The 26,997-nt window shown below is 45.1% G+C and overlaps 1 protein-coding gene across 1 annotated transcript; it reads left to right on the top strand.

The window, feature by feature from the left end:
* Window positions 1–2,365: 2,365 nt before the first annotated feature.
* On the top strand, window positions 2,366–25,686 carry lats2 (large tumor suppressor kinase 2). The gene is made up of 9 exons (XM_014174046.3): window positions 2,366–2,616; window positions 11,247–11,886; window positions 17,346–17,478; window positions 18,144–19,666; window positions 20,039–20,281; window positions 20,419–20,758; window positions 20,926–21,108; window positions 21,214–21,320; window positions 21,445–25,686. Exons 2-9 carry the CDS (start codon window positions 11,530–11,532, stop codon window positions 21,964–21,966), a joined length of 3,408 nt encoding a protein of 1,135 aa, XP_014029521.2. The 5' UTR covers window positions 2,366–2,616; window positions 11,247–11,529; the 3' UTR covers window positions 21,967–25,686.
* Window positions 25,687–26,997: the final 1,311 nt, after the last annotated feature.

The raw sequence follows: 26,997 nt of genomic DNA, 5'->3' as shown, positions 1-26,997 counted from the left end.
ACATTTCAGAATAATAGTAGAGAGAATGATTTATTTCAGCTTTTATTTCTTTCATCACATTCCCAGTGGGTCAGAAGTTTACATACGCTCAATTAGTATTTGGTAGCATTGCCTTTAAATTGGTTAACTTGGGTCAAACGTGTCGGGTAGCCTTCCACAAGCTTCCCACAATAACTTGGGTGAATTTTGGCCCATTCCTCCTGACAGAGCTGGTGTAACTGAGTCAGGTTTGTAGGCCTCCTTGCTCGCACACACTTTTTCAGTTCTGCCCACAAATTTTCTATGGGATTGAGGTCAGGGCTTTGTGATGGCCACTCCAATACCTTGACTTTGTTGTCCTTAAGCCATTTTGCCACAACTTTGGAAGTATGCTTGGGGTCATTGTCCATTTGGAAGACCCATTTGCGACCAAGCTTTAACTTCCTGACTGATGTCTTGAAATGTTGCTTCAATATATCCACAAAATGTAATTTCTTATGATGCCATCTATTTTGTGAAGTGCACCAGTCCCTCCTGCAGCAAAGCACCCCCACAACATGATGCTGCCACCCCCGTGCTTCCCGGTTGGGATGGTGTTCTATGGCTTGCAAGCATCCCCCTTTTTCCTCCAAACATAATGGTCATTATAGCCAAACAGTTATATTTTTGTTTCATCAGACAAGAGGACATTTCTCCAAAAAGTACGATCTTTGTCCCCATGTGCAGTTGCAAACCGTAGTCTGGCTTTTTTATGGCGGTTTTGGAGCAGTGGCTTCTTCCTTGCTGAGCGGCCTTTCAGGTTATGTCGATATAGGACTCGTTTTACTGTGGATATAGATAGTTTTGTACCTGTTTCCTCCAGCATCTTCACAAGGTCTTTTGCTGCTGTTCTGGGATTGATTTGCACTTTTCGCACCAAAGTACGTTCATCTCTAGGAGACAGAACACGTCTCCATCCTGAGAGGTATGACGGCTGCGTGGTCCCATGATGTTTAAACTTGCGTACTATTGTTTGTACAGATGAACGTGGTACCTTCAGGTGTTTGGAAATTGCCCCCAAAGATGAACCAGACTTGTGGAGGTCTACGATTTTTTTTCTGAGATCTTGCCTGATTTCTTTTGATTTTCCCATGATGTCAAGCAAAGAGGCACTGAGTTTGAAGGTAGGCCTTGAAATACATCCACAGGTACACCTCCAATTGACTCCAATGATGTCAATTAGCCTATCAGATGCTTCTAAAGCCATGACATCATTTTCTGGAATTTTCCAAGCTGTTTAAAGGCACAGTCAACATACTGTATGTAAACTTCTGACCCACTGGAATTGTGATAGAGTGAATTATAAGTGAAATAATCTGTCTGTAAACAATTGTTTGACAAGTTTCTTGTGTCATGCACAAAGTAGATGTCCTAACCGACTTGCCAAAACTATAGTTTGTTAACAAGAAATTTGTGGAGTGGTTGAAAAACAAGTTTTAATGACTCCAACCTAAGTGTATGTAAACTTCCGACTTCAACTATATATATATATATATATATATATATATATATATATATATACATTTTTGTTGTTAGACAGAAGACTATAAAATTACCAGGAACTGTTCCCAAGTATCTGTTCCCAAGAGGGATATGTGAACGTATCCCAATGTAATGAAGGTTTTGTCAACTACTATATCTGTTTTTTTGGGCTTCTTGCGGTCAAGTTGCAGTGTAGGCCTACAAATAATTTATAATTATGTTCCAGCCCGACCATCCTCTCAAGACAAAATTGGGGACACTTGCCCTAGAGGCACTAATTCCTCCAATTTTAAAGTGCGTTGGACATTCCACACATAAGGTGCAAAAAAGAAAAGCTGATCTACCCAACTCCGATTGAAGGGATCTCTAGAGTTAGCCATCTCTGAGACCAGGTCTGGTATCTGGTACATCTAAATTGAAACTCTGAAACAGCCTGGTCGACCTTGGGGGCAATAGCATACACAATGTTTTGCAGATAGACCAACATTGTTTATATAGATAGTAAAATGTACAGGACTTAAAACCGACCCCTGTTGGACACCTTTCACCTCGTCCATACCAACTGCAGACAATCTTTGAATCAATAAATAGTGGTTAACAGTATCGAAAGGCCTTCCATGATGCAAAATGTCAGCATCCTGGCCTTTGATGTCAAGGGTTATTGGTTGTGTTTATTTGACTATGAAAATAAAATATATATATTAAATCGTTTTGAGTGTTCGGATTCTGCTTAAAAATGTACACGTTTTGTTTTACAGTGGTTTTGCCATAGACATTAAAACCAGGGTTTTTGCTGGATGCAAGAATCAATGCCAAGTTTTATTAGGAAGCTCCGCCTAGAATATGTGCGGTGCTGACGTGCATTGGTCCCTCACGTGACTCCTGGAATGTTAACAATGCAGTAAGTGTCCAACTTTGTACTGCATTCTAATTCTGCCTGTAGTTGGGAGAAAATGGAGTCTCTTCTCATGATATTTACTCGGGCCTACCGTTGAGGAAGTTCGATACATTATCGTATGGATTGTGCAACAAAGGATTGGATATAAAGTTTTCCCGAAAAGCGTATTTGGTTGGATTCTTTCTCGGATTAAAGCTGAATGATACTTCTATCACATGGTAAGTTCAAATCTTCATCATATTTTGGGAAAGCCTAACTATTTTGATGAAAACACAAAGATAAATGTTCTTTTCAGTACTGACATTTATGTAAATTGAAGATAAAGCCTCGGATTTCTTCCAACGCGACTAGCTTTCGGCCAGAGGAAGAGACTGCTGGGACTGAAATTCTCCCTACATTGGAATGTCGGGCTGCTCCAGGCTGCAGAGTTGCGCTCCGATCGGCCGATAGATCTTAAAACTTCCAGCGCAAAGTTGAGAAGGCCCCACAATCTTTTTCAGTCTCGAAATGTTCTAATTAATCACAACCTTTATAAGAAAACCCATGACGTCATCAATGTGTTTAGGATATTGAAACAAATTTCATTTTACAATGGTTTTGTTTTCACTAAAGCCTAGGATGGGAGGGGGTCTTAAGCGTGGCAAAATAATATTTAAATGACGTGTTAAAAGTGTTAAGATGTACCTTTGAAACACGAATGTGCCTTAAAATGTTTCTTTGAGATGAATATGGATTCTTAGGATGTTTCTGGTTGCATTAAATGTTTGGTGAATTATTAAATTCCATAATCGTCTCTCATTCTGTAAACGGGCTGCAAATAGTCTGTCTTTTTGTGTGATGTGCACCATTGTTCTTAATGTCCAGATTTTTGTTATGATGCTGTTTGATAAACTTTTGAATAACAGAAACTTCTCACTGATTGTTTATTAAGTTTGGACATTTTATTTCTGTAACTTATAATGGAATAACTTTCTAGATAAATACTTGTTTTAAGCTGCCACAATTTAACTGTTTAAGAGTAGTTTGCGTAGTGTATCCCAAATGATCAGTCCAGTACAGCAGGCTAATAGATTGGCACTGACGCAACCATGCGTTTCATTCAGGTGTTCAATAACACACGAGGTTCAAGGTAGGAACCTTGTTCTAGCTCTACCTTTTAAACAACATAACAGGCACACAAATAATGTTACAAAAATGTTAATATAGGCTAGATAATAAAAAATGACTATTTTGCAGGTATTACAATGAATAGCCCATTGGTTTTATTGTGACTGTAGCATACATTTTTAAAAGTCATATTCTAACCGGATCAGATGTTATCTATTGGTATAAGCCGGTGAGTATTGATTGTATTGATAAGACTGGCTTATTGTATTACAGTATGTGTTACTGTCTGGGAATCTGACTCGAATTCAATAGAATTAATGTGTAACATTTCATTGCAAACCTACATCTCACGTCAGGAGATCAGGTATTAGCCGACTGTATTTGTTTACATTATTGACTTCTTGATTAAAATAACTTGAATCAAAGTAATCTCTTCAAAATAAATATACTTTCATTCCAACCTAAATCTAGGTTGGCTCTACAGCAACCGCTTCAATGTGATGAGTAGTAGCATTGAAGTTGTAGCATTCAAGTTAACTCGTTTCTGTTTTACATGTTTGAAAGGATCTCTGTACTTCTCTGTTACCGTTGTGTGACTTGTGTGTCCACATGTAATCAAATATTGGATCCCAACCACAACCACTCAGACATTATTATCAGGCATTGCAGACTGAGGACCTCATTGGTAAAGACAGGTCAGGGCATTTCCATCTAAAAGGACCCGTGAGCACCAATTGGGTGTCAAATGAAAGCTAAGAGTATACTTTTGAGAAATGATATTTACATTTTTCAACCATGTTCCATCCCAAACATTAGGAAAAGGCAAAGGCTTTGATTTCTGGTAAAACAGGTGTAAAGGGGGTCTTAGACAACATCTATAGTCTTAAAAGGTATCATACATGCATCAACACACAATAATGTTGAAGTAAAGACCCCTGTCACGAATATCAACTCTTATATTTCGTTTTGGAGAAGTGATTTGCCTTCTGTAAGTTTAAGAAACATTGCTTTGTGCCTTGTAATTTTGTCACAAAAACCCGCATCTTTAAGATAGTTTCTAATTTCTCTCCCTCATGAGGAGGGAGGATAATGACATTTTACAGAAGTAACAATTAAAGGTAGGCCTACCAATTTGTTAGTATTATACACTGCTCAAAAAAATAAAGGGAACACTTAAACAACACAATGTAACTCCAAGTCAATCACACTTCTGTGAAATCAAACTGTCCACTTAGGAAGCAACACTGATTGACAATACATTTCACATGCTGTTGTGCAAATGGATTAGACAACAGGTGGAAATTATAGGCAATTAGCAAGACACCCCAATAAAGGAGTGGTTCTGCAGGTGGGGACCACAGACCACTTCTCAGTTCCTGTGCTTCCTGGCTGATGTTTTGGTCACTTTTGAATGCTGGCGGTGCTTTCACTCTAGTACTAGCATGAGACGGAGTCTACAACCCACACAAGTGGCTCAGATAGTGCAGCTCTTCCAGGATGGCACATCAATGCGAGCTGTGGCAAGAAGGTTTGCTGTGTCTGTCAGCGTAGTGTTCAGAGCATGGAGGCGCTACCAGGAGACAGGCCAGTACATCAGGAGACGTGGAGGAGGCCGTAGGAGGGCAACAACCCAGCAGCAGGACCGCTACCTCCGCCTTTGTGCAAGGAGGAGCAGGAGAAGCACTGCCAGAGCCCTGCAAAATGACCTCCAGCAGGCCACAAATGTGCATGTGTCTGCTCAAACGGTCAGAAACAGACTCCATGAGGGTGGTATGAGGGCCCGACGTCCACAGGTGGGGGTTGTGCTTACAGCCTAACACCGTGCAGGACGTTTGGCATTTGCCAGAGAACACCAAAATTGGCAAATTCGCCACTGGCGCCCTGTGCTCTTCACAGATGAAAGCAGGTTCACACTGAGCACTTGACAGACGTGACAGAGTCTGGAGACGCCGTGGAGAACGTTCTGCTGCCTGCAACATCCTCCAGCATGACCGGTTTGGCGGTGGGTCAGTCATGGTGTGGGGTGGCATTTCTTTGGGGGGCTGCACAGCCCTCCATGTGCTCGCCAGAGGTAGCCTGACTGCCATTAGGTACCGAGATGAGATCCTCAGACCCCTTGTGAGACCATATGCTGGTGCGGTTGGCCCTGGGTTCCTCCTAATGCAAGACAATGCTAGACCTCATGTGGCTGGAGTGTGTCAGCAGTTCCTGCAAGAGGAAGGCATTGATGCTATGGACTGGCCCGCCCGTTCCCCAGACCTGAATCCAATTGAGCACATCTGGGACATCATATCTCGCTCCATCCACCAACGCCACGTTGCACCACAGACTGTCCAGGAGTTGGCGGATGCTTTAGTCCAGGTCTGGGAGGAGATCCCTCAGGAGACCATCCGCCACCTCATCAGGAGCATGCCCAGGCGTTGTAGGGAGGTCATACAGGCACGTGGAGGCTACACACACTACTGAGCCTCATTTTGACTTGTTTTTAAGGACATTACATCAAAGTTGGATCAGCCTGTAGTGTGGTTTTCCACTTTAATTTTGAATGTGACTCCAAATCCAGACCTCCATGGATTGATAAATTGGATTTCCATTGATTATTTTTGTGTGATTTTGTTGTCAGCACATTCAATTATGTAAAGAAAAAAGTATTTAATAAGATTATTTCTTTCATTGAGATCTAGGATGTGTTGTTTAAGTGTTCCCTTTATTTTTTTGAGCAGTATATTTACAGTACCAGTCAAGAGTTTGTACACACCCTACTCATTCAAGGGTTTTTCTTAATTTTTTCATTTTTCTACATTGTAGAATAATAGTGAAGACATCAAAACTATGAAAAACACATATGGAATCATGTAGTAACCAAAAAAGTGTTAAACAAATCAAAATATATTTTATATTTGAGATTCTTCAAAGTAGCCACCCTTTGCCTTGATGACAGCTTTGCACACTCTTGGCATTCTCTCAACCAGCTTCATGAGGAATGCTTTTGCAAAAGTCTTGGAGTTCCCACATATGCTGAGCACTTGTTGGCTGCTTTTCCTTCACTCTGTGGTCCAACTCATCCCAAACCATCTGAATTGGGTTGAGGTCAGGTGATTGTGGAGGCCAGATCATCTGATGCATCACTCCATCACTCTCCTTCTTGGTCAAATAGCCCTTACACAGCCTGGAGGTGTGTTGCGTCATTGTCCTGTTGAAAAACAAATGATAGTCCCACTAAGCTCAAACCAGATGGGATGGCTTATTGCTACAGAATGCTGTGGTTGCCATGCTGGTTAAGTGTGCCTTGAATTCTAAATAAATCACTGACGGTGTCACCTACAAAGCACCATCACACCTCCTTCTTCATGTTTCACGGTGGGAACTACACATGCAGAGATCCTCCGTTCATCTACTCTGCATCTCACAAAGACATGGCGGTTGGAACCAAGAATCTCAAATTTGGACTCATCAGACCAAAGGACAGATTTCCACCAGTCTAATGTCCATTGCGCATGTTTCTTGTGCCAATCAAATCTCTTCTTCTTATTGGTGTCCTTTAGTAGTGGTTTCTTTCCAGAAATTCGACCATAAAGGCCTGATTCATGCAGTCTCCTCTGAACAGTTTAAGTTGAGATGTGTCTGTTACTTGAACTCTGTGAAGCATTTATTTGGGCTGCAATCTGAGGTGCAGTTATCTCTAAATAACTTATCCTCTACAGCAGAGGTAACTCTGGGTCTTCCATTCCTGTGGCGGTCCTCATGAGAGCCAGTTTCATCATTAGCGCTTGATGGTTTTTGCGACTGCACTTGAAGAAACGTTCAAAGTTGTTGACATTTTCCCGAATTGACTGACCATCATGTCTTAAAGTAATGATGGACTGTCGTTTCTCTTTGCTTATTTGAGCTGTTCTTGCCATAATATGGACTTGGTCTTTTACCAAATAGGGCTATCTTCTGTATATCCCCCTACCTTGTCACAACACAACTGATTGTCTCAAACACATTAAGAAGGAAAGAAATTCCACAAATGTACTTTTAACAAGGCACACCTGTTAATTTAATTGCATTCCAGGTAACTACCTCATGAAGCTGATTGAGAGAATGCCAAGAGTGTGCAAAGCTGTCATCAAGACAAAGGGTTTGCTACTTTGAAGAATCTCAAATATAAAATATATTTTGATTTGTTTAACAGTTTTTTGTTTTGGTTACTACATGATTCCATATGTGTTCATAGTTTGGATGTCTTCCCTATTATTCTACAATGTAGAAAATAGTAAAAATAAATAAAAACCCTTGAATGAGTAGTTGCTTCCAAACTTTTGACTGTTTATGAATTATTAAGTGATTAAAACTCGTAATTCTGTTAACAAATCGGTAACGGAATTACCAAAATATCAGTATCAGAATTACTGCAACTGAATTGGCTACAATGGGAAATCATAAGTCACAAACCACAGTTGGGTGACCTGCTAATGTCCTCCCTTCCACTGGCATGCTGTTATGTTCCGCTCATAGCTGTTTTCTTACTCTTTCTGCCGTCTGGTGGTAAAAGCAATTCTAAAAACAGTCTGGACAACCTCTTTCTCTCTCTCACTGTGTTAATGTCACCTCCTGTTCATACTGACACCTACCATGACACCTATCACCTACCCTCTATCCATTTACTGTAACAAGCATCCTCACTCACTGATCACCGACCAACACAGGACGTCCATTGACATTGAAAAGTGGTTATAATTTGGTCGGTCCGCCCTGGCCGGACCAAATCTGAACCATTCATAGACATCTATGTTTCACAAGTTTGGACAGCAGAGTACAGTAGAGAATAGTACAGTCAAGAAAAGTAGAGTTCTCTACGGTATAGTAGAGCACACTAGAGTACAGGGTAGCACTCTATTTGAATAGTTTATCTGTAGATGTTTATCTGTAGATGCTGTACAGACTATCAGTAACATTTCAGCATCTACTAACCCTAACCTTAACCCTTATCCTAACCCTACACTTGACTTAACCCTTACCCTAGCCCTAACCTTAACCCTTACCCTAACCCTTATTCTATACCTAACCATAACCTTAGCAAACAGCTGCTTATCAACAGATGGTCATATTGTCAACAAACTATCTGTAAAGCATCTACAAATGGACTATCCGGACTATCCAAATAAAGTGTGACTGAGTACTGTATAATGTTCTGTACTGATCATATATATTGCACTGTATGTTTGTAATGTCCAAACTTGTGAAACACAGATGTCAATGATTCAGATTTGGTCTGGTCCGGACCAACCAAATGTGATCTTTTTTGGTGGGAGAGCTCATTAGAATAATAGCCAGTGTGTAGAATAATACCCAAACATGCAATAAGAATATTACATATTTCTACATTTCTGTACCTAGTTAGCATACATCACCATGAAGAGAATGATATTCATATCCATAATTATGCATTTCTGTATAGTACAGATCAGGGACCCATGATGGAATTTGGTTATCGGATGTAAATCCACTTCACCCACTGTAGTTAAATAACCAGAAATTAATTTAAACTCCAGGTGACATGTCATAGCTGACACCATGTTCTTTCTGCAGATATATTTGAATCCTAGTCAATTTTCACAGTCAGTCTCTGTCCAGATGGTCCAGAAATGGACCCCAAACCTTGAGAAATCTGCTGGAGGAGTTGGTCCTAAAATAAAAGATACAAAAATCCAAATGAATGGTGTTAGTCATTTCTGCTAGCCATCTACTGAAGCAAGGGGGGTGGGTCACTTCCATTCTGTGAGGATATTTTTTTTGTTGCAGCAACCATTCCAAACGTCAGAGCCAGTTGTTTCTCATAGGAGATCCTGTGTGATTAACAGTACAGGTATCTCTAATCAGTCAGATAGGCCTTTTGCTTGATAAAATAAGAAATTGCTTTTATTATCCTTGTGAGCAAATTTTGTTTGTGGCTCTGTGCATACATAAAAACACATAATCAAGCATAGAGGAGGACATATACAGGTAGAAAAGTGCAGTTCATGAGTGATCAATGATTAATCTGTACACTATATACACCATACACATCAGTACTATGTCAGTTACCATCCAACTGCTGACCAGAAGCTGGTCCTACTGGTGTTTTTGAAACATTCAGGAGACCATGTCTCTGCCCTCCTCTGTCTGTTGTTCTTTAGGGGAAATCCATGTTTCTGTTGTTTCTTTAGGACCTCTCTGCCCCGTGATGGAATGATATGAGCTTTCTTGTCGTTACTTGTGGAATGGAATGCTCGATGGGTCGACGCGGCGCTCAAAGCATCACAAGAATGGGAACTGAGGCTAAAGATTCTGGAGATTGGGCAACTTGTTGTGGAGCTTGGCACTACCGTCCCAAATATGTGTTTGTTTCGGAAAACTCTCTAAGACTCACAGTGAGTGCTGTGATTGTGTGAGAAAACGCCTCAAACATCCAAACCCCAAAAATGCCTTTTTCAACCCATGATGAGAGAGTGTGTGTGAGAGTAGTGTCCTGATTTAGATGGACCAAGGGGATGCCGCTGTTCAAAGCTATCCCAGGCCTCAAGGCCTACCAAGCATACTGGTCTGGTGGTCTCTCAGTCCAAGCTAAACAACTCTATATTTGTCATTGTCATAATTGAAAATGTGTAATACTGTGTTTTACACCACAAAAGCTGTTACACGATTACACAGTGATAATGCATTGTTGTTGCCGCTTATTCTACGTGAGTGTGCACAGAGACATACTTAATTCACACCTCCTATATTCTGCTCCGGAGAGTAGCACTGCCACGATAGAATGTGGACAATGTTCTTGAAGATAAAACCGTAAAGGAGTGTTAATATTGGATCACACAGGAGCATTTCACACACAGCCCCATACACTACCCACCACTGCGACCTGTACGCCCTCGTTGGTTGGCCCTCGCTTCATACTCGTCGCCAAACCCACTGGCTACAGGTTATCTACAAGTCTCTGCTAGGTAAAGCCCCGCCTTATCTCAGCTCACTGGTCACCATAGCAGCACCCACTCGTAGCACGCGCTCCAGCAGGTATATCTCACTGGTCACCCCCAAAGCCAATTCCTCCTTTGGTTGTCTTTCCTTCCAGTTCTCTGCTGCCAATGACTGGAACGAACTGCAAAAATCTCTGAAGCTGGAGACTCATATCTCCCTCACTAGCTTTAAGCACCAGCTGTCAGAGCAGCTCACAGATCACTGCACCTGTACATAGCCCATCTGTAAACAGCCCATCTATCTACCTACCTCATCCCCATACTGTATTTATTTATTTATCTTGGTCCTTTGCACCCCAGTATCTCTACTTGCACATTCATCTTCTGCACATCTACCATTCCAGTGTTTAATTGCTATATTGTAATTACTTCGCCACCATGGCCTATTTATTGCCTTAACTTACCTCATTTGAACTCACTGTATATAGACTTTTTGTTTTCTTTTGTTCTACTGTATTATTGACTGTATGTTTTGTTTATTCCATGTGTAACTCTGTGTTGTTGTATGTGTCGAATTGCTATGCTTTTTCTTGGCCAGGTCGCAGTTGCAAATGAGAACATGTTCTCAACTAGCCTACCTGGTGAAATAAAGGTGAAATAAAAAAGAAATAAAAAAAACCACAGTGGATGAGACGTGTGTAACTAATATGACCCTATGCCACCGTGACCACAACCCGACCACACACACCGTACCCTTACAGTGACAATTCAGTAACATTTTCTGTTCTGATCTTGCTCCACAGGCGCAGATGGGAGCCAGAACGGTTTGGGGCAAGGGTACCCTTGTCACCCCTCACATGACTTGGAATAAGGAGGAATGTGACCCCTAAAACACACACACCATGGCACGCCAGTGGGATTCCTATCAGTAGGAGCCAGCCACACAGAGACAAACAGTAATACAGAGAGAGAAAGAGGAATCCCAATCTCACATATCTTTGCTCAGTATAGGAGTGTGTGTGAGTGTGTCAGTTTTTGGGTGAGAATTATTTGAGTGGGTGTTCCTTAGACTGAAACGGGAGTGTCATGAGGCCCAAGACGTTTCCCGCTGCTCCGTACATGGGCAACACGCGCCAGCGCCTCCAGGAGATCAAGGAGGGGCTAAAGCAGCCGGCCAAGCTGATGAGCCAGGCCCTCCACGGGGGCAGCGCCCGGGGCGAGGGGGGCCGCGGGGCCGAAAGCAAGAGCAAAGACCCCGGCAGTCGCCAGCAGCAGCACCGGCCCCCTCAGAAGTTCAACAATTACCAGAATGCTCTGAGGGAGATCCGCAAGTCCCTCATGCCGTTTGCCAACGAGTCTGGACCCTCTTCTGGCTCTGCCCACCCCGCTGGAGATGTCAACCGACAGATGCTGCAGGAGCTGGTCAATGCTGGCTGTGACCAGGTGAGGGCTGGGGAGTGTGTGTGTGTGTGTGTGTGTGTGTGTGTGTGTGTGTGTGTGTGTGTGTGTGTGTGTGTGTGTGTGTGTGTGTGTGTGTGTGTGTGTGTGTGGGGGGGGGGGGGGCGCTTGCTCTCAAGTGGAAGAAACTGCTCTGGTCTGTATTAATGTCTCTGCTTCAATGCTGGTTCTATAGTCACGTGTGTTAGCTAACATACAGTAACTCACTAATGTGGAGGTAGAAAGCCCCATTCACTGTCATAATAATTCAATGATACACTACAACCTTTCTCTGCCAAGAGTACAGCACAATGGTTACATAATGCGGAGTGCAGAAATATCAGGCGATTTTAACAATCCGCTTGGCGCTGGTTTCTTTATCCTCTTTCGGAACGAGCGAGTGAACATCTTCACACCTGAGAGAGAATAGGAGAGGAAAAAAGAGAGAAGGAGAGGTTAGGAGATGGAAGAAGAGCTCATACATGCTCACCTTTCACCTAAAGAAATAAAGCCTTTACTATACTACTATAGTTCAGATATGGAAAGCCTTATTACAGGAAAATAAGCATATTCTATCATTGATATATATCAGAGTATTTCCGAATAATACGGATCAGACTGTGCAATATAGTTCAATCGCTCTTTAAACACCCATAACTGGCCTAAGATCAGGTCATTTTTAAAGGGCTCAGCTTTGACTCTGTGTTTTAAAGCTCTTGGATTGGCCAGAGACCGGTCACTATAACCAGACTCAGTACTATGCCTTTGTGGTTGAAGGCTTCAGGACAGGCCTGAGTACAGGCCATGTGATTGCAGCACTCCAGCCCGTTGTCAGAGCTCTCTACGAGAGGTGGGTGTAGGAGTCAGGCGCAGGAGAGGAGTAGATGCAAAAAGTGTTTAATGAGTCCATCCAAAACATACAGGCCCAGGACCTAAATACACAGTCCGTGAACACCGCTAGAAATAACAATCTAGGGAAAAACCTGAATGAATATACATGAACAAAAATAACGTTGCCCAACATAGAAACAGGGAAACGAAAATAAACCCGCACGAAACAAAGCGGGTAGGGAGAAAATAAATAACCACACTAATTAACCTAAACAAGAAACAGGTGCACAATCAAAACAGACAAGACCAAACGAAAAAGAAAAAAGGATCGGTGGCAGCTAGTAGACCGGCGACGACGACCGCCGAGCACCGCCCGAACAGGAGAGCCACCTTTGGTGGAAATCGTGACACCCGTGCACAAAACTACTGAGAAACCCTCCTCGGACACCAGCACAGTGGAATTATGAGCTGTTACTTCAGAGAGGGAGAGCGAGAGAGATGCAAGCCACATCAATAAACATATTGATTTGAGTTATCAGAAAGCTGTTGTGTGCTTGCAGGTGTCCTTCGGTACAGCTTGATCTTGTTCTTGTTAGTACACACACAGATTTGTACTGCTCCTGTAGGACTAGGAATGTGTGGATAGTTTGTGTATAGTTAGTGTGTAGTTAGCATGTAGTAATAGCGTAGTTAGTGTGTAGTTACAGTGTAGTAAGTGTGGTTTGGCCTCTAGTTCCTCTGAATGGCTCAGACGAGAGAGAGAGAGAGAGAGAGAGAGAGAGAGAGCACTGTCAATACAAACAGGAAGTGGCGATTCAATGGTAGCAGGGTGGAACAGTTCCATCTGCTCCCATCGTGTCGCCACAGACAATCTGGCCACGTTCTCTCGCTGTCTGTCTGTCTGTCTCTCTCGCTCTCTCTCTCGCGCTCTCTTTCTGTAGGTGTGTCTCTGTCTCTCACTTTTTCTTTCGCTCCCCCTCTTATCTCTCTGTCTGTCTCTCTTTCTGTATTCTAAATTCCATTTATTCTCCTCTCATTAGCTTTATATATTTATTTGTTGCGTTTTATAGACACAAGCAGAAGGATAAACTGACAATGAAAATAATTGGACACATTTATGTTGTACAGGCAAAACATTTCTCTTTTCCTGCCTACTGATTTTGACACTGATGGATTATAGGTAATGGTGTCTCAATGAGCGATGCGGCAGTTACCTGTCACTGTAAGTATGTGTTTGTCCTAGGGCTGTGTCCACTGAGCGGACCACTGAGCGTTGGCCCTTGTTTTCCCAACATTCCACAGCCGTAATGGCCGCCGTAGTGAGTGGCCCATTTGGTCTCAACCCACCTCCACCCCCACGGGCCCTCTGGCCTGATTCTTACCAGACTCGCCGCCTCCTCTCCTCCTCCAGCCACAAGCTACACAGCGATGCGGCGTGTTACATAATCACCGTAAAGGAGGGAATGTTTTGGTGGGGAAACGAGGGGGGACCGCCGGAGTGTGGAGGAGCTCTTTCCTCTCCTCTGCCACCTTCCTGGCAGTGTACAGCGGCTCCAGTATTACTGTATTATGGGCCGGCCGGCCGCGCGAAATGGAATGGAGACAGGAATCTTATGCACGCTAAGCGTATTAAACCGCCGATGTATGAAACGACGTGGCTGCCGCGTTTATTTAACAATGAGGTTAACAGGTCGTGACATAGGCCTTGTGTGTGTGTGTGTGTGTGTGTGTGTGTGTGTGATTAATAGAAGGAGAAGATGGCGGAACACTATCTGTTGTTCCACAGGCCTATTGATGTCACTCTCTCTCGGCCTGTCCATCCAGACTCCGCTCTCTGAAGGTCTCCCATATGGGTTTCATTTCCCATAGTGGAATGTGTTGCAGAATTAGGTCAAAGTGAAAACGAATATAAAAAAACAGCCTTCCTCTCAGAGTAAGAGTTGAGTGTGTGTGCATACTGTCAGTGCCGTCCGAGATGTTTTGGCATGTGATTGTGTTTGGGATAACTCCTTGGCTTGTGGCTGTAACCATTATGACAAGGGTGCAAATGTGGCAGAGGATATTGTAGGCTGGAAGCCACATAAGAGTCAAGAAGACAAACATACAGAGAGCAGAGGGTAAGCGAGAGACCGAGCAAGAGAGGAGGAAGAAGAGAAATGGTAGGCTGGACAATAGAACGAGTCAACATTCACCCAAGGCTGAAAAATGGCAGAAGAAGGTTGGCTAAGTTGAAACACTAGTGCGAGCCCATAGCAAATGAACGGAATGAAACGTTCGCAGAGCCTCTTCTGACTTCTGATGCTTAGAATTCCATTTTGCCTAAATGGCACCAAAAAATGTATCCCTTTTTATTTTACCACTACAATCTGTTCTTAGGACGAAACTGAAATGAACAACTTGTGTAGAAAGTAAACATCCGCACCTCGATGGTGCCAAGTGTGCTTATGTCTGCATAACAAGGAAGTATGGAAAACATTTCTAGTCTAGCGATCGATGACAATGGAGTACGCTGCCGAGCCTTACATAATTAGAAAGAGGAGATTCTCACGATTAAAATGGTGCCCTAAAATAAAGCCTGTTTTTCGTGATTACTTCAAAACTACGGCAAGCAGCTGGGACATATGGTAATATTATGAAACTGGGCTCCATGGCGGATGCAATGAACTCATTTCTATCAGAAAAAAGCATTGTTGAAAATGTAATGTGTCCAGCCTAGAAATGGAAAGTCAGACACCGACAAATACAGATTTCCAAATATCTGCAATTCTTTGCTTCCTGGCTTGTGGAATGTTGGGAACATCTGTCACCATGACATTGGAGGTCAGAGTTGGAACGCAACGCACCACCAGGCTGTCCACAGCAGCCAGCCTCCACCCAGTTTCGTTCTCGGCACAGCGTAGAGAAGGAGAGGGAGGGAGGGGGAGAGAGAAAGGGGAAGAGAAGAATGGGAGGAGGCGAGAAAAGCAATAGACAGAGAGGAAGGGCGAGAGAGTGAGCAACAGAGAAATACACTTAGGAAAGGATAAGGGGGAGAGAAAAAGAGAGATGGAGGTTTCTGAGGGAGTGAAGCCTCCACATTAGCATGGAAACCAGGCAGCTAGTCAGCACTCTTTTAACTATGGTGGAATCCAACACACAGACCCAGGCCAGTCACCATAGAGTGACCATAAACGGACATGAATGTTTATATTTGGTTTCCTGTGTGTGCGCGTGCATGCACGTGTGTGTGTGTGCTAGTATGTGAGCAGTGCTAGTGGGGGTGTGCAAATGTGTGTGTCTTATGAGTGAGGGAGAGGGAGGGAGGGAGGGAAAGAGTGTATTTTGGTTCAGTCGTATGGGCAGGCACACTCTCAGATGGACACACATACTCGCACACATACACAAACACACAGAATGTGTACAAATCTGTGGCTCCAGCGTTTCCTGGCTCTGAGAGCTGAATGTGCCCACTGTTGCTATGCAGCCCTGTTTTTAAACACATTTATGTTTGACTAAGTTTCCTCCCTGCAAATGAAAGCACCCGGTCGGTCTCAGAATCTGTGGACACGGAATGGCTGCATTACACCGTTTAAACTAGTTTAAAGTCCACTTCAGTCCACTTATGGAAATTGCCTTAGCCCTAGTTTATTTCCTTGATTAATGTATATGTTTTAAACAACAACCTTAAGTAGCCATTTCAGATGAGCAGTAGTATTTGGTTGGAGTTCTCTAACTGACCAGCGGAGGCGGTGTGGGCTGAATGCCTGTCTTGACTGAGGGTCATTTCGAGTGAGGTCATATGCTATTCAGGGATATTTCCTCATGTAGGTGTCTGTCGCCTAGTTAAAGAACGGTCACAGCTTGTGTCATGTTTATTTTCACCTCTCACTCACTGATGTTGAATGACTGTTGTTGTTTGTACTCTGCCTATCAGCCAGTGTGAAAATAGCAGGATAACCTGCATGATCATTATACAAAAACAAAAATAAGTCCTGGAGTATGGTTCTGAACTATCCCTGAATAAGGTCCTTGTCATATAAATAGCCTACTATTGGAATGTTGAAAGAATGTTAAAGGTTGTATGTTCTCAGCTCTCTGTGTTCTTTGTTGTTGTTGTGTGTGTGTGTGTGAGGCAGGCTCAGGAAGTGGCTGGTGCATGACCCCAGGAGAAGAGGATGCAGGTGCAAGGCCTGCTGGGGGGCTGTTTTTACCGTCACCTGATGTGTGCGTGGGTTACAATAGAAGAGACAATGACAATAGAAGACACTATACACTGTTTTGCTCTAAAATAATAGAGACAATGCAATCTGTTCCCCAAAATGAGATGGACGAGCTTCATCAGTCACATTGATTTACTCAATTAAGCAATAAGGCCCGAGGGGGTGTGGTATATGGCCAATATACCATGGCTAAGGGCTGTTCTTTGGAGACAGCCCTTAGTCGTGGTATATTGGCCATATACCACAAATCCCTGAGGTGCCTTATTGCTATTATAAACTGGTTACCAATGTAATTAGAGCAGTAAAAATAAATGTTTTGTCATAACCGTGGTATACCCGTGATATACCACGGCTGTCAGCCAATCAGCATTCAGGGCTCGAACCACCCAGTTTATAATGTCTGTTAGACACCATTATTTGTTGTTTTGCCACCAGGAAATGGCGGTGCGGGCTCTGAAGCAGACGGGCAGCAGAAACATTGAGGCTGCTCTGGAGTACATCAGTAAGATGGGATACCTGGACCCACGCAATGAACTCATCGTCCGAATTATCAAGCAGACCTCGCCAGGTAACACAACCCATGCACATATATTCTAAATATATGCACAGAGTTTAAATTGGAATAAGCATATGAACTCAAATCAAATTGTATTGTTCACATACACATGGTTAGCAGATGTTATTGTGAGTGTAGCTAAATGCTTATGCTTCTAGATCCGACAGTGCAGCAGTATCTAACAGGTAATATCTAACAAATTCCACAACAAAACCTAATGTACACAATCTAGTAAAGGAATGAGAATATATAAATATATATATATATATATATATATATATATATATAAGTATAAAATATATGGATGAGCAGTGACAGAGCGGCTAAGATGCAATAGATAGTAAAGAATAGATAGTTCCATTTATTAAAGTGGCCAATGATTTCAAGTCTGTAGGTAGGCTGCAGCCTCTCTGTGCTAGTGATGGCTGTTTAACAATCTGATGGCCGCTTTGGGAAAGTGGTATTCCTGGTCGTTGTGCTGGTTAGTTGACGTCTCTCTGATATCCAATAGTTCTTCCCGGCTGTATGTAATAACACTTAAGGTTTTTCTGGGCTAACAATGTAAGAAATAATACATTAAAAAACAACAGTTTCCTAAGGATTTCAAGTGAAGCTGCCATCTCTATCGGCGCCATCTTGCCAGACAACTCACTCACCACTATAATTTCTGTCCACAGGCAAAGGGGGCATGCCAAACTCAATGGACCACAGACCACCATTGGAGGGAACAAGTGAGGGTGCCATGCCTTCCTACCACCAGATGGGGGCACCGATGTATGAGGGTGTTGGCTATGGGCCAGAGGGGCCCTACATGGGTGCCCCTCCTGTCATGAACTACATGATCCCCCCCTCGGGCACAGCACAGGGCCCTGCCATGGTTAACCCCATGGGACGCCCACCCAGTATTGGAGCCTACCCTCCATCCATGGCTGCCCAGAACAATCCAGGGAACCCCATGTACCCCCCAGGCGCCCCGCAAAAGGCCTACCCAGGTAGCATGGAGCAGGCCATGATTGGCTACAGTGTCCCTGGCCAGCCCCTGCAGCCCCAGGCACCAGGAGGCCCCATCCCCGTACCCCACTACGACTACGGCCACGGCCGGCCTCACATGATGGAGCCCTCGGGCTACAGCATCAAGAGGAGCGCATCCTTCCAGAACAAGATGCCACCGCTGGCGCCCGACAACTACGTCAACATGCAGGTTAAAGGGGCCATGGGCCAGAACGGGGGAGGGTACCCCCCTAACCTGTACCTACCGCCCCACTCACACCCCCGGCAGTCCAGCCCCACCTCACACCAGGTTCACATGATGTCCCGCTCGCCCGGTGGAGCTGCCGCCGCCATGGGGCCAGACTTCTCTGACCTCCCCCAGGGCCTGCTCACGCCCTCCAGAGCCAGTCTCAACCTGGACCTGTACGAGCAGCACCAGCACCACTGGGCCGGGCCCCAGGGGCCTGAGGGGGCCCCTCCAGCCAGGCAGCCCCAGCCTCAGGGGCCCTTCCGGGGAGAGGTGCGAGTCCCCAGCAGGACCAACTCCTTTAACAACCGCTCAGCGCCCCCCAATAACGTCCGGCCCACTTTGGTACCTCCAGCTCCTGGCAAGCAGGACCCGTCCCTGGGTCCACCCAACACCATCACGGCGGTGACGTCGCCCCCCATCCAGCAGCCGGTGAAGAGCATCCGGGTGATGAGGCCTGAGCCGAAGACAGCTGTGGGGCCGTGTCACCCTGGCTGGTTGGCTGCTCAGGAAGCATCTGAGCACCTCGCCTACATGCCTGAAGAGGCCTACGCTCTGGAGCCTGCCCAGGAACCCCGCTGTCCACCACCTCCCTACCCCAAAACCCTGCTCATATCTGGGGCTTCTTCAGAGGCAGGGCCCCTGGAGGCCTCAGACCTCAACACCCCTGCTAGGCCACACGGTGGTAGTGGAGGAGGAGGGGGAAAGGCAGAAGAGAGCCAGGTGAAAGAGAAGACCAAGTCTGGGAAAGGAGAGAAGGCTGTGAAGGACAAGAAGCAGATCCAGACATCGCCGGTGCCGGTGAGGAAGAACGGGCGTGATCAGGAGAAGAGGGAGTCGCGCATTAAAAGCTACTCGCCCTTCGCCTTCAAGTTCTACATGGAGCAGCATGTGGAGAATGTGATGAAGACCCACCAGGAAAAACTGAACCGCAGGCTGCAGCTGGAGCAGGAGATGTCCAAGGTGAGACAGAGGGAGACCTAAAGGTTATGAATCTGAAGAATTATCCCTGAGGACCTGTGTTGTAGACAACAGCTAGATTACCCTAAATACCTACAACAGCTTGTCCAAAACATTTAGAAAAACATTTACTCAGGGTTCAGTCCTTTTGACCTCCTTTTCAGACTGTTATGAAATACACAAAAAAGAAATATTTTTATTAGTGAAGTAATATATTAGTGACTTGTTATCATATATTAACAGTTAATGGAGACATTCAAAACATTAAACACTTCAAGATATATAAAATATAATATAATTGTAATAAGGCACATATACAGGATTTTACCAGGGCAGCGTATCCTCTTTATTTCTACATTCTTCCCCTTCCTCCAGGCTGGCCTATCAGAGGCGGAGCAGGAGCAGATGAGGAAGATGCTGAACCAGAAGGAGTCCAACTACAACCGACTGCGCCGGGCCAAGATGGACAAGGCCATGTTTGTCAAGATCAAGACACTGGGCATCGGGGCCTTCGGCGAGGTGTGCCTGACCCGCAAGGTGGACACGGGAGCCCTGTACGCCATGAAGACGCTGCGCAAGAAGGACGTGCTCAACCGCAACCAGGTGGCCCATGTCAAGGTAAAGATGAATCCAAATGATCATGCTGAAGAGATGCTCCTGATGATATTTCCATGTTATGTCGATGTTATTGTGACACCAAAGGCACATTTCTACATTTTGTGTGGACTAGACAATAAAGTGTTTCTAACCCTAAGGCTGAGCGTGACATCCTGGCGGAGGCAGACAACGAGTGGGTGGTGCGTCTGTACTACTCGTTCCAGGACCGCGACAGCCTCTACTTTGTCATGGACTACATCCCCGGAGGAGACATGATGAGCCTGCTGATCCGCATGGGAGTCTTCCCCGAGCCGCTGGCATGCTTCTACGTGGCTGAGCTGACCCTGGCGATTGAGAGTGTTCACAAGATGGGCTTCATCCACCGCGACATCAAGCCTGACAACATCCTCATCGACCTGGACGGACACATCAAGTTGACTGACTTTGGCCTCTGCACCGGCTTCCGCTGGACGCACAACTCCAAGTACTATCAGAAAGGTGAGTGTAACAGTATAGCTTCCGTCTAACTAACTAGCCATTTCACATCGGTTACATGAGCAGGGGAAAGACAAAGGACAAGTTTTTGCACTGTGTATATGCTGTTGTAGAGACAGCTTTTACTTGATATGATATGATTGATATGTAATGTCCTCTCCTCTCTCCAGGGAGCCACATCAGGCAGGACAGCATGGAGCCCAGTGACTTCTGGGATGACGTGTCCAACTGTCGTTGTGGCGACCGGCTTCAGACCCTGGAGCAGCGGGCAACACGGCAACACCAGCGCTGCCTGGCACACTCCCTGGTGGGTACGCCCAACTACATCGCCCCTGAGGTGCTGCTGCGCAAAGGTGAGGGCATTACTGGACATGGAGGAATGGAGTGGTCATAGATTTGATAAATAAAGAAGCACATTGTGGTCTTGTTAGTGAGCGGTTGTGGTCTTATCCCTGCAGGGTACACCCAGCTGTGTGACTGGTGGAGTGTGGGAGTGATCCTGTTTGAGATGCTGGTGGGACACCCACCCTTCCTGGCCCCGACACCCACCGAGACACAGATAAAGGTTAGTAGTCTGTCGACTCACGGCTCAGCTAAACTACAGAATGTGGAAATGCCATATAACTAACCAATTGCAGCTCTGAAACGTACTGTTTCCTCACAGTCTCCCCCTTCCCTTTCTTCTTCAGGTGATAAACTGGGAGAGCACGCTGCAGGTGCCCCCGCAGGTTAAGCTCAGCCCAGAGGCTGTTGACATCATCGGCCGTCTCTGCTGCTCCCCTGAGGAGCGTCTTGGGAGCAACGGCGCCGGCGAGATCAAGACTCACCCCTTCTTCGACCAGATGGACTTCTCCAGCAACCTGCGCACCCAGCCCGCCCCCTACCGGCCCAAGATAGCCCACCCCATGGACACATCCAACTTCGACCCGGTGGAGGAGGAGGGGGGTCCCGGGGCGTGGAGTGACAGCGGGGACAGCACACGGGCCTGGGAGACCCTCTGCACCCCACACGGGAAACACCCGGAGCACGCTTTCTACGAGTTCACCTTTCGCAGGTTTTTTGATGACAACGGCTGCCCCTTCCGCTACCCCAAGCCCCCTGAGATCAGCCACAGCCAGGCGCCTCCCAGCAGTAGCGGAGACAGCAGCATGGGCCCTGAGGAGGAAGAGGATGAGGAAGAGGAAGAGCAGGGGGAGCCTGTGTATGTGTAGAAGAGCCCAGACTGTTGGCTTTCTGACCCCCCTCCCCCCACCCCTTCTCTCTCTCTCCAACAATCAACACTTAGCACCTGGGGCCCTGGCTACCAACTTCCTATCTACCACTGTTCTTCTCAGAGGTTTGTTTGTGTGTGTGTGTGTGTGTGTGTGTGTGTGTGTGTGTGTGTGTGTGTGTGTGTGTGTGTGTGTGTGTGTGTGTGTGTGTGTGTGTGTGTGTGTGTGTGTGTGTGTGTGTGTGGGGGGGGGGGCGCCTCTATACTTGTGTGTGTGTTTGAGAGACTGAGAACAGGAACGACCTGACATCTGTTTAACAATTCAGACACTACTGTGTGGAATCTCCAGCGTGAGCAAAGACTACAATAAGAATCCCTGATCTGGGACCAAGAACAACTAACTGTACAAGGGCTAGGGATGGGATAATGAAGCCAGAGGACTGTTCTGAAACAAAACCAATCAGAACAGGAACAGATAGGTCTTCTATGGAAATTAAAGTATCCGCTGCGCTGTGGAGGTTTACAAAAGTGTTCAGATAAGAGTTTGACACTAGGAGTGTGACCATGCGTGGTCCTAGTACACTATCCCATTCCTTCGCCTTGGGTCTTAGAGATCTCTTCTTCCAGGTTAGCCTTACCCCAGGAAGTAACACACATACTTCCTGGACTTCAGGTTGGTCTGGACTGAATTAGCTGGTGGTAGAGGGGAAGAATGCAACACTTCTCACACAGCTGTGAAAAAATAAGTTACCAAAATACAAATTCACATGCGCACATGAACACTTTAAAGGATGGTTGAACTACACAATTTAGGAGGAAGCAATGGGGTTGCCCTCTGCAGCTAACCCCCTAAAGCCTTGTGCATACCGATTGCGTAAAACTGTATGCGTTCCGACAGAAGTCCATTCATTTCAATGGGAGGCAATCCTCACCTCTGGGACTCATCTGCCGGACTCGGTTGCGATGCTTGTCGCTGCGTGCAGTGTGTCGCATGCATGTGTTGGATTTTTCCAACTTGTGCTGTTGCTTTGCCGTGCGGTATCAGGAACGGGAGTAGATAATCCACCGAAGAAGTTGCTAATATGTAGCTAATGTGTAGCATGATTATTTTTGTTATGATGCGGTGCATGGATTGCGAAGACTACGTCAAATTTACCGTACGGCAATGTAATAATGCAACCTGTGTGCACGCGGCGTAAGTTGCGGCATTTTTCAAAGTTAGAGTCTGACATGTAAGTCTAGGCATTCCCCAGCTGTGACTCCTACCTTTAGCTTCACACTAACTTATTTTCCAAATAGGAGATGTGGGATAAAGCCCACTTGTGTTGTTCCCACTCACCCCTAAATCTCTTCAGGATTCTTTTTTGAGTATTAGACCTAGGGGAATGGTTGTGACGGGTAAATACTCGTAGCAACAACAACAAATTCCTTTGGTTGAAGTGCCAGCTGCCAGATACATGGATGACATTGTTAATCGATTCAGTCAATTCCACTCTCAATATTATTATGATGACTATTTTTTTTGAGCTAATTTTGCAGAGTTCTGAGGAAGGTGGACTGCAAGTGTGTAATCATTGCTTTGTTACAGATATGGATCTCATGATTACATACATCCACACAACACATACATTACACCTGCTCTAAGACTGTCATGTACAGTGACATTACTGGCGCCAAGAGCAGTGCATTTTAGCCTCCTTGACAAAAGCCCTCCTGCTAATCCACCACTTACAAACATACACTCAGTATTATACAGGAGAAACACATTGGAGTGTCCACACAGTCTCCTCTGTCCATATGGAGACAGATGTGAAAACTCTATGTCAGAAACATATGTAATAGTATGACTATGTGCAATACAGAAAATACAATATATAGTTTTCTAAACACTTACAATTACCATTTTGATCTTGTAATACTGAAACACGCTATGTACAAATATACATTATATTGGTTTATATATTTTCCGTATAGTTACATGACCCAATGCTGCTTATTATTGTGATTTAATATTATTATTATTTACATTATTTCATTTATACGTACTTCTTTCCTTTTATGCAAGTGTGGGTTTGATTGCCAGTGTGTTTGGTTTGGAAAGTGACGAACTGTGTGTCTTCTAGAGGAATGTTGGTATGTATCTATCCACCGCAAGATGATGATGAGGATGATGATGATCAGTGTTTGTGCAGAATAACGACAGCAGCTTTCCTACTCTGCAACCAGGCTGGCCCTGTGTGTAGGAGAGTAGGGCAGAAGAGACAGACATAGTGATAGAGAAAGAAAGATGCGTGTCAGAGACAAATTGAAAGCAAGGCAGGATTGGCTATAAAATGAAAAATAAATGAATGAATATGTTACAAGAACAGGTGGCAAATGACAAAAACGTACACTACCAGTCAAAAGTTTGGACACACCTACTCATTCAAGGGGTTTTCTTTATTTTTACTATTTTCTACATTGTAGAATAACAGTGAAGACATCAAAACTATTAAATAACTACTTTGAAGAATCATCTAGTAACCAAAAAAGTGTTAAACAAATCTAAATATATTTCTGGTTTTCAAAGTAGCCATCCTTTGCCTTGATGACAGCTTTGCACATGCTTGGCATTCTCTCAACCAGCTTCACCTGGAATGCTTTTCCAACAGTCATGAAGGAGTTCCCTCATATGCTGAGCACTTGTTGGCTGCTTATCCTTCACTCTGCGGTCCAACTCATCTCCAACCATCTCAATTGGGTTGAGGTTGGGGGATTGTGGAAGCCAGGTCATCTGATGCAGCACTCCATCACTCTCCTTATTGGTCAAATAGTCCTTACACAGCCTGGAGGTGTGTTGGGTCATTGTCCTGTTGAAAAACAAATGATAGTCCCACTAAGCGCAAACCAGATGGGATGGCTTATCGCTGCAGAATGCTGTGGTAGCCATGCTGCTTAAGTGTGCCTTGAATTCTAAATAAATCACTGACAGTGTCACCAGCAAGCACCATCACACCTCCTCCTCCATGCTTCACGGTGGGAACCACATATGTGGAGATCATCAATTCACTTACTCTGCATCTCACAAAGACATTGCGGTTAAAACCAAAAATCTCAAATTTGGACTCATCAGACCAAAGGACAGATTTCCACCGGTCTAATGTCCATTGCTCGTGTTTCTTGGCCCAAGCTCGTGTTTCTTCTTATTTGTGTCCTTTAGTAGTGGTTTCTTTGCAGCAATTCGACCATGCCTAGTTAAAAAAAGGTTCAAATAAATAAATTAAGGCCTGATTCACGAAGTCTCCTCTGAACAGTTGATGTGTCTGTTACTTGAACTCTGTGAAGAGTTTATTTGGGCTGCAATTTCTGAGGCTGTTAACTTAAATGAACTCATCCTCTGCAGCAGAGATAACTCTGGGTCTTCCTTTCCTGTGGCGGTCCTCATGAGAGCCAGTTTCATCATAGCGCTTGATGTTTTTTGCGACTGCACTTGAAGAAACTTTCAAAGTTCTTGAAATGTTCTGTATTTACTGACCTTCATGTCTTAAAGTAATAATGAACTGTCATTTCACTTTGCTTGTTTGAGCTGTTCTTGCCATAATATTACATTTACATTACATTTAAGTCATTTAGCAGACGCTCTTATCCAGAGCGACTTACAAATTGGTGCATTCACCTTATGATATCCAGTGGAACAACCACTTTACAATAGTGCATCTAAATCTTTTAAGGGGGGGGGGGGGGGGGGTTTGAAGGATTACTTTATCCTATCCTAGGTATTCCTTAAAGAGGTGGGGTTTCAGGTGTCTCCGGAAGGTGGTGATTGACTCCGCTGTCCTGGCGTCGTGAGGGAGCTTGTTCCACCATTGGGGTGTCAGAGCAGCAAACAGTTTTGACTGGGCTGAGCGGGAACTGTGCTTCCTCAGAGGTAGGGGGGCCAGCAGGCCAGAGGTGGATGAACGCAGTGCCCTTGTTTGGGTGTAGGGCCTGATCAGAGCCTGAAGGTATGGAGGTGCCGTTCCCTTCACAGCTCCGTAGGCAATCACCATGGTCTTGTAGCGGATGCGAGCTTCAATTAGAAGCCAGTGGAGTGTGCGGAGGAGCGGGGTGACGTGAGAGAACTTGGGAAGGTTGAACACCAGACGGGCTGCGGCGTTCTGGATGAGTTGTAGGGGTTTAATGGCACAGGCAGGGAGCCCAGCCAACAGCGAGTTGCAGTAATCCAGACGGGAGATGACAAGTGCCTGGATTAGGACCTGCGCCGCTTCCTGTGTGAGGTAGGGTCGTACTCTGCGAATGTTGTAGAGCATGAACCTACAGGATCGGGTCACCGCCTTGATGTTAGTGGAGAACGACTGGGTGTTGTCCAGGATCACGCCAAGGTTCTTAGCACTCTGGGAGGAGGACACAAGGGAGTTGTCAACCGTGATGGCGAGATCATGGAACGGGCAGTCCTTCCCCAGGAGGAAGAGCAGCTCCGTCTTGCCGAGGTTCAGCTTGAGGTGGTGATCCGTCATCCACACTGATATGTCTGACAGACATGCAGAGATGCGATTCGCCGCCTGGTTATCAGAAGGGGGAAAGGAGAAGATGAATTGTGTGTCGTCTGCATAGCAATGATAGGAGAGACCATGTGAGGATATGACAGAGCCAAGTGACTTGGTGTATAGCGAGAATAGGAGAGGGCCTAGAACAGAGCCCTGGGGGACACCAGTGGTGAGAGCGCATGGTGCGGAGACAGATTCTCGCCACGCCACCTGGTAGGAGCGACCTGTCAGGTAGGACGCAATCCAAGCGTGGGCCGCGCCGGAGATGCCCAACTCGGAGAGTTGTATGTAATGTAATATGGACTTGGTCTTTTACCAAATAGGGCTGTCTTCTGTATACCACCCCTACCTTGTCACAACCCAACTGATTAACATTAAGAAGGAAAGAAATTCCACAAATGAACTTTTAACAAGGCACACCTGTTAATTGAAATGCATTCCAGGTGACTACCTCATGAAGCTGGTTGAGAGAATGCCAAGAGTGTGCAAAGCTGTCATCAAGGCAA

The sequence above is a fragment of the Salmo salar genome, chromosome 25 (genome assembly GCF_965601325.2).
Source record: "Salmo salar chromosome 25, fSalSal1, whole genome shotgun sequence".
NCBI classification, from domain to species: Eukaryota; Metazoa; Chordata; class Actinopteri; order Salmoniformes; family Salmonidae; genus Salmo; species Salmo salar.
The sequence above is the reverse complement of the archived record's forward strand: the minus strand, read 5'-3'. Positions and strand labels throughout refer to the sequence as shown.

Excerpts from the sequence above, each read along its gene's own strand:
- lats2 (XM_014174046.3), top strand. The coding sequence starts at position 11,530 with ATGAGGCCCAAGACGTTTCCCGCTGCTCCGTACATGGGCAACACGCGC. Across the intron at positions 17,479-18,143 it reads TATCAAGCAGACCTCGCCAG|GCAAAGGGGGCATGCCAAAC; the intron begins GTAACACAACCC and ends TTCTGTCCACAG. Across the intron at positions 19,667-20,038 it reads TGGAGCAGGAGATGTCCAAG|GCTGGCCTATCAGAGGCGGA; the intron begins GTGAGACAGAGG and ends CCCTTCCTCCAG.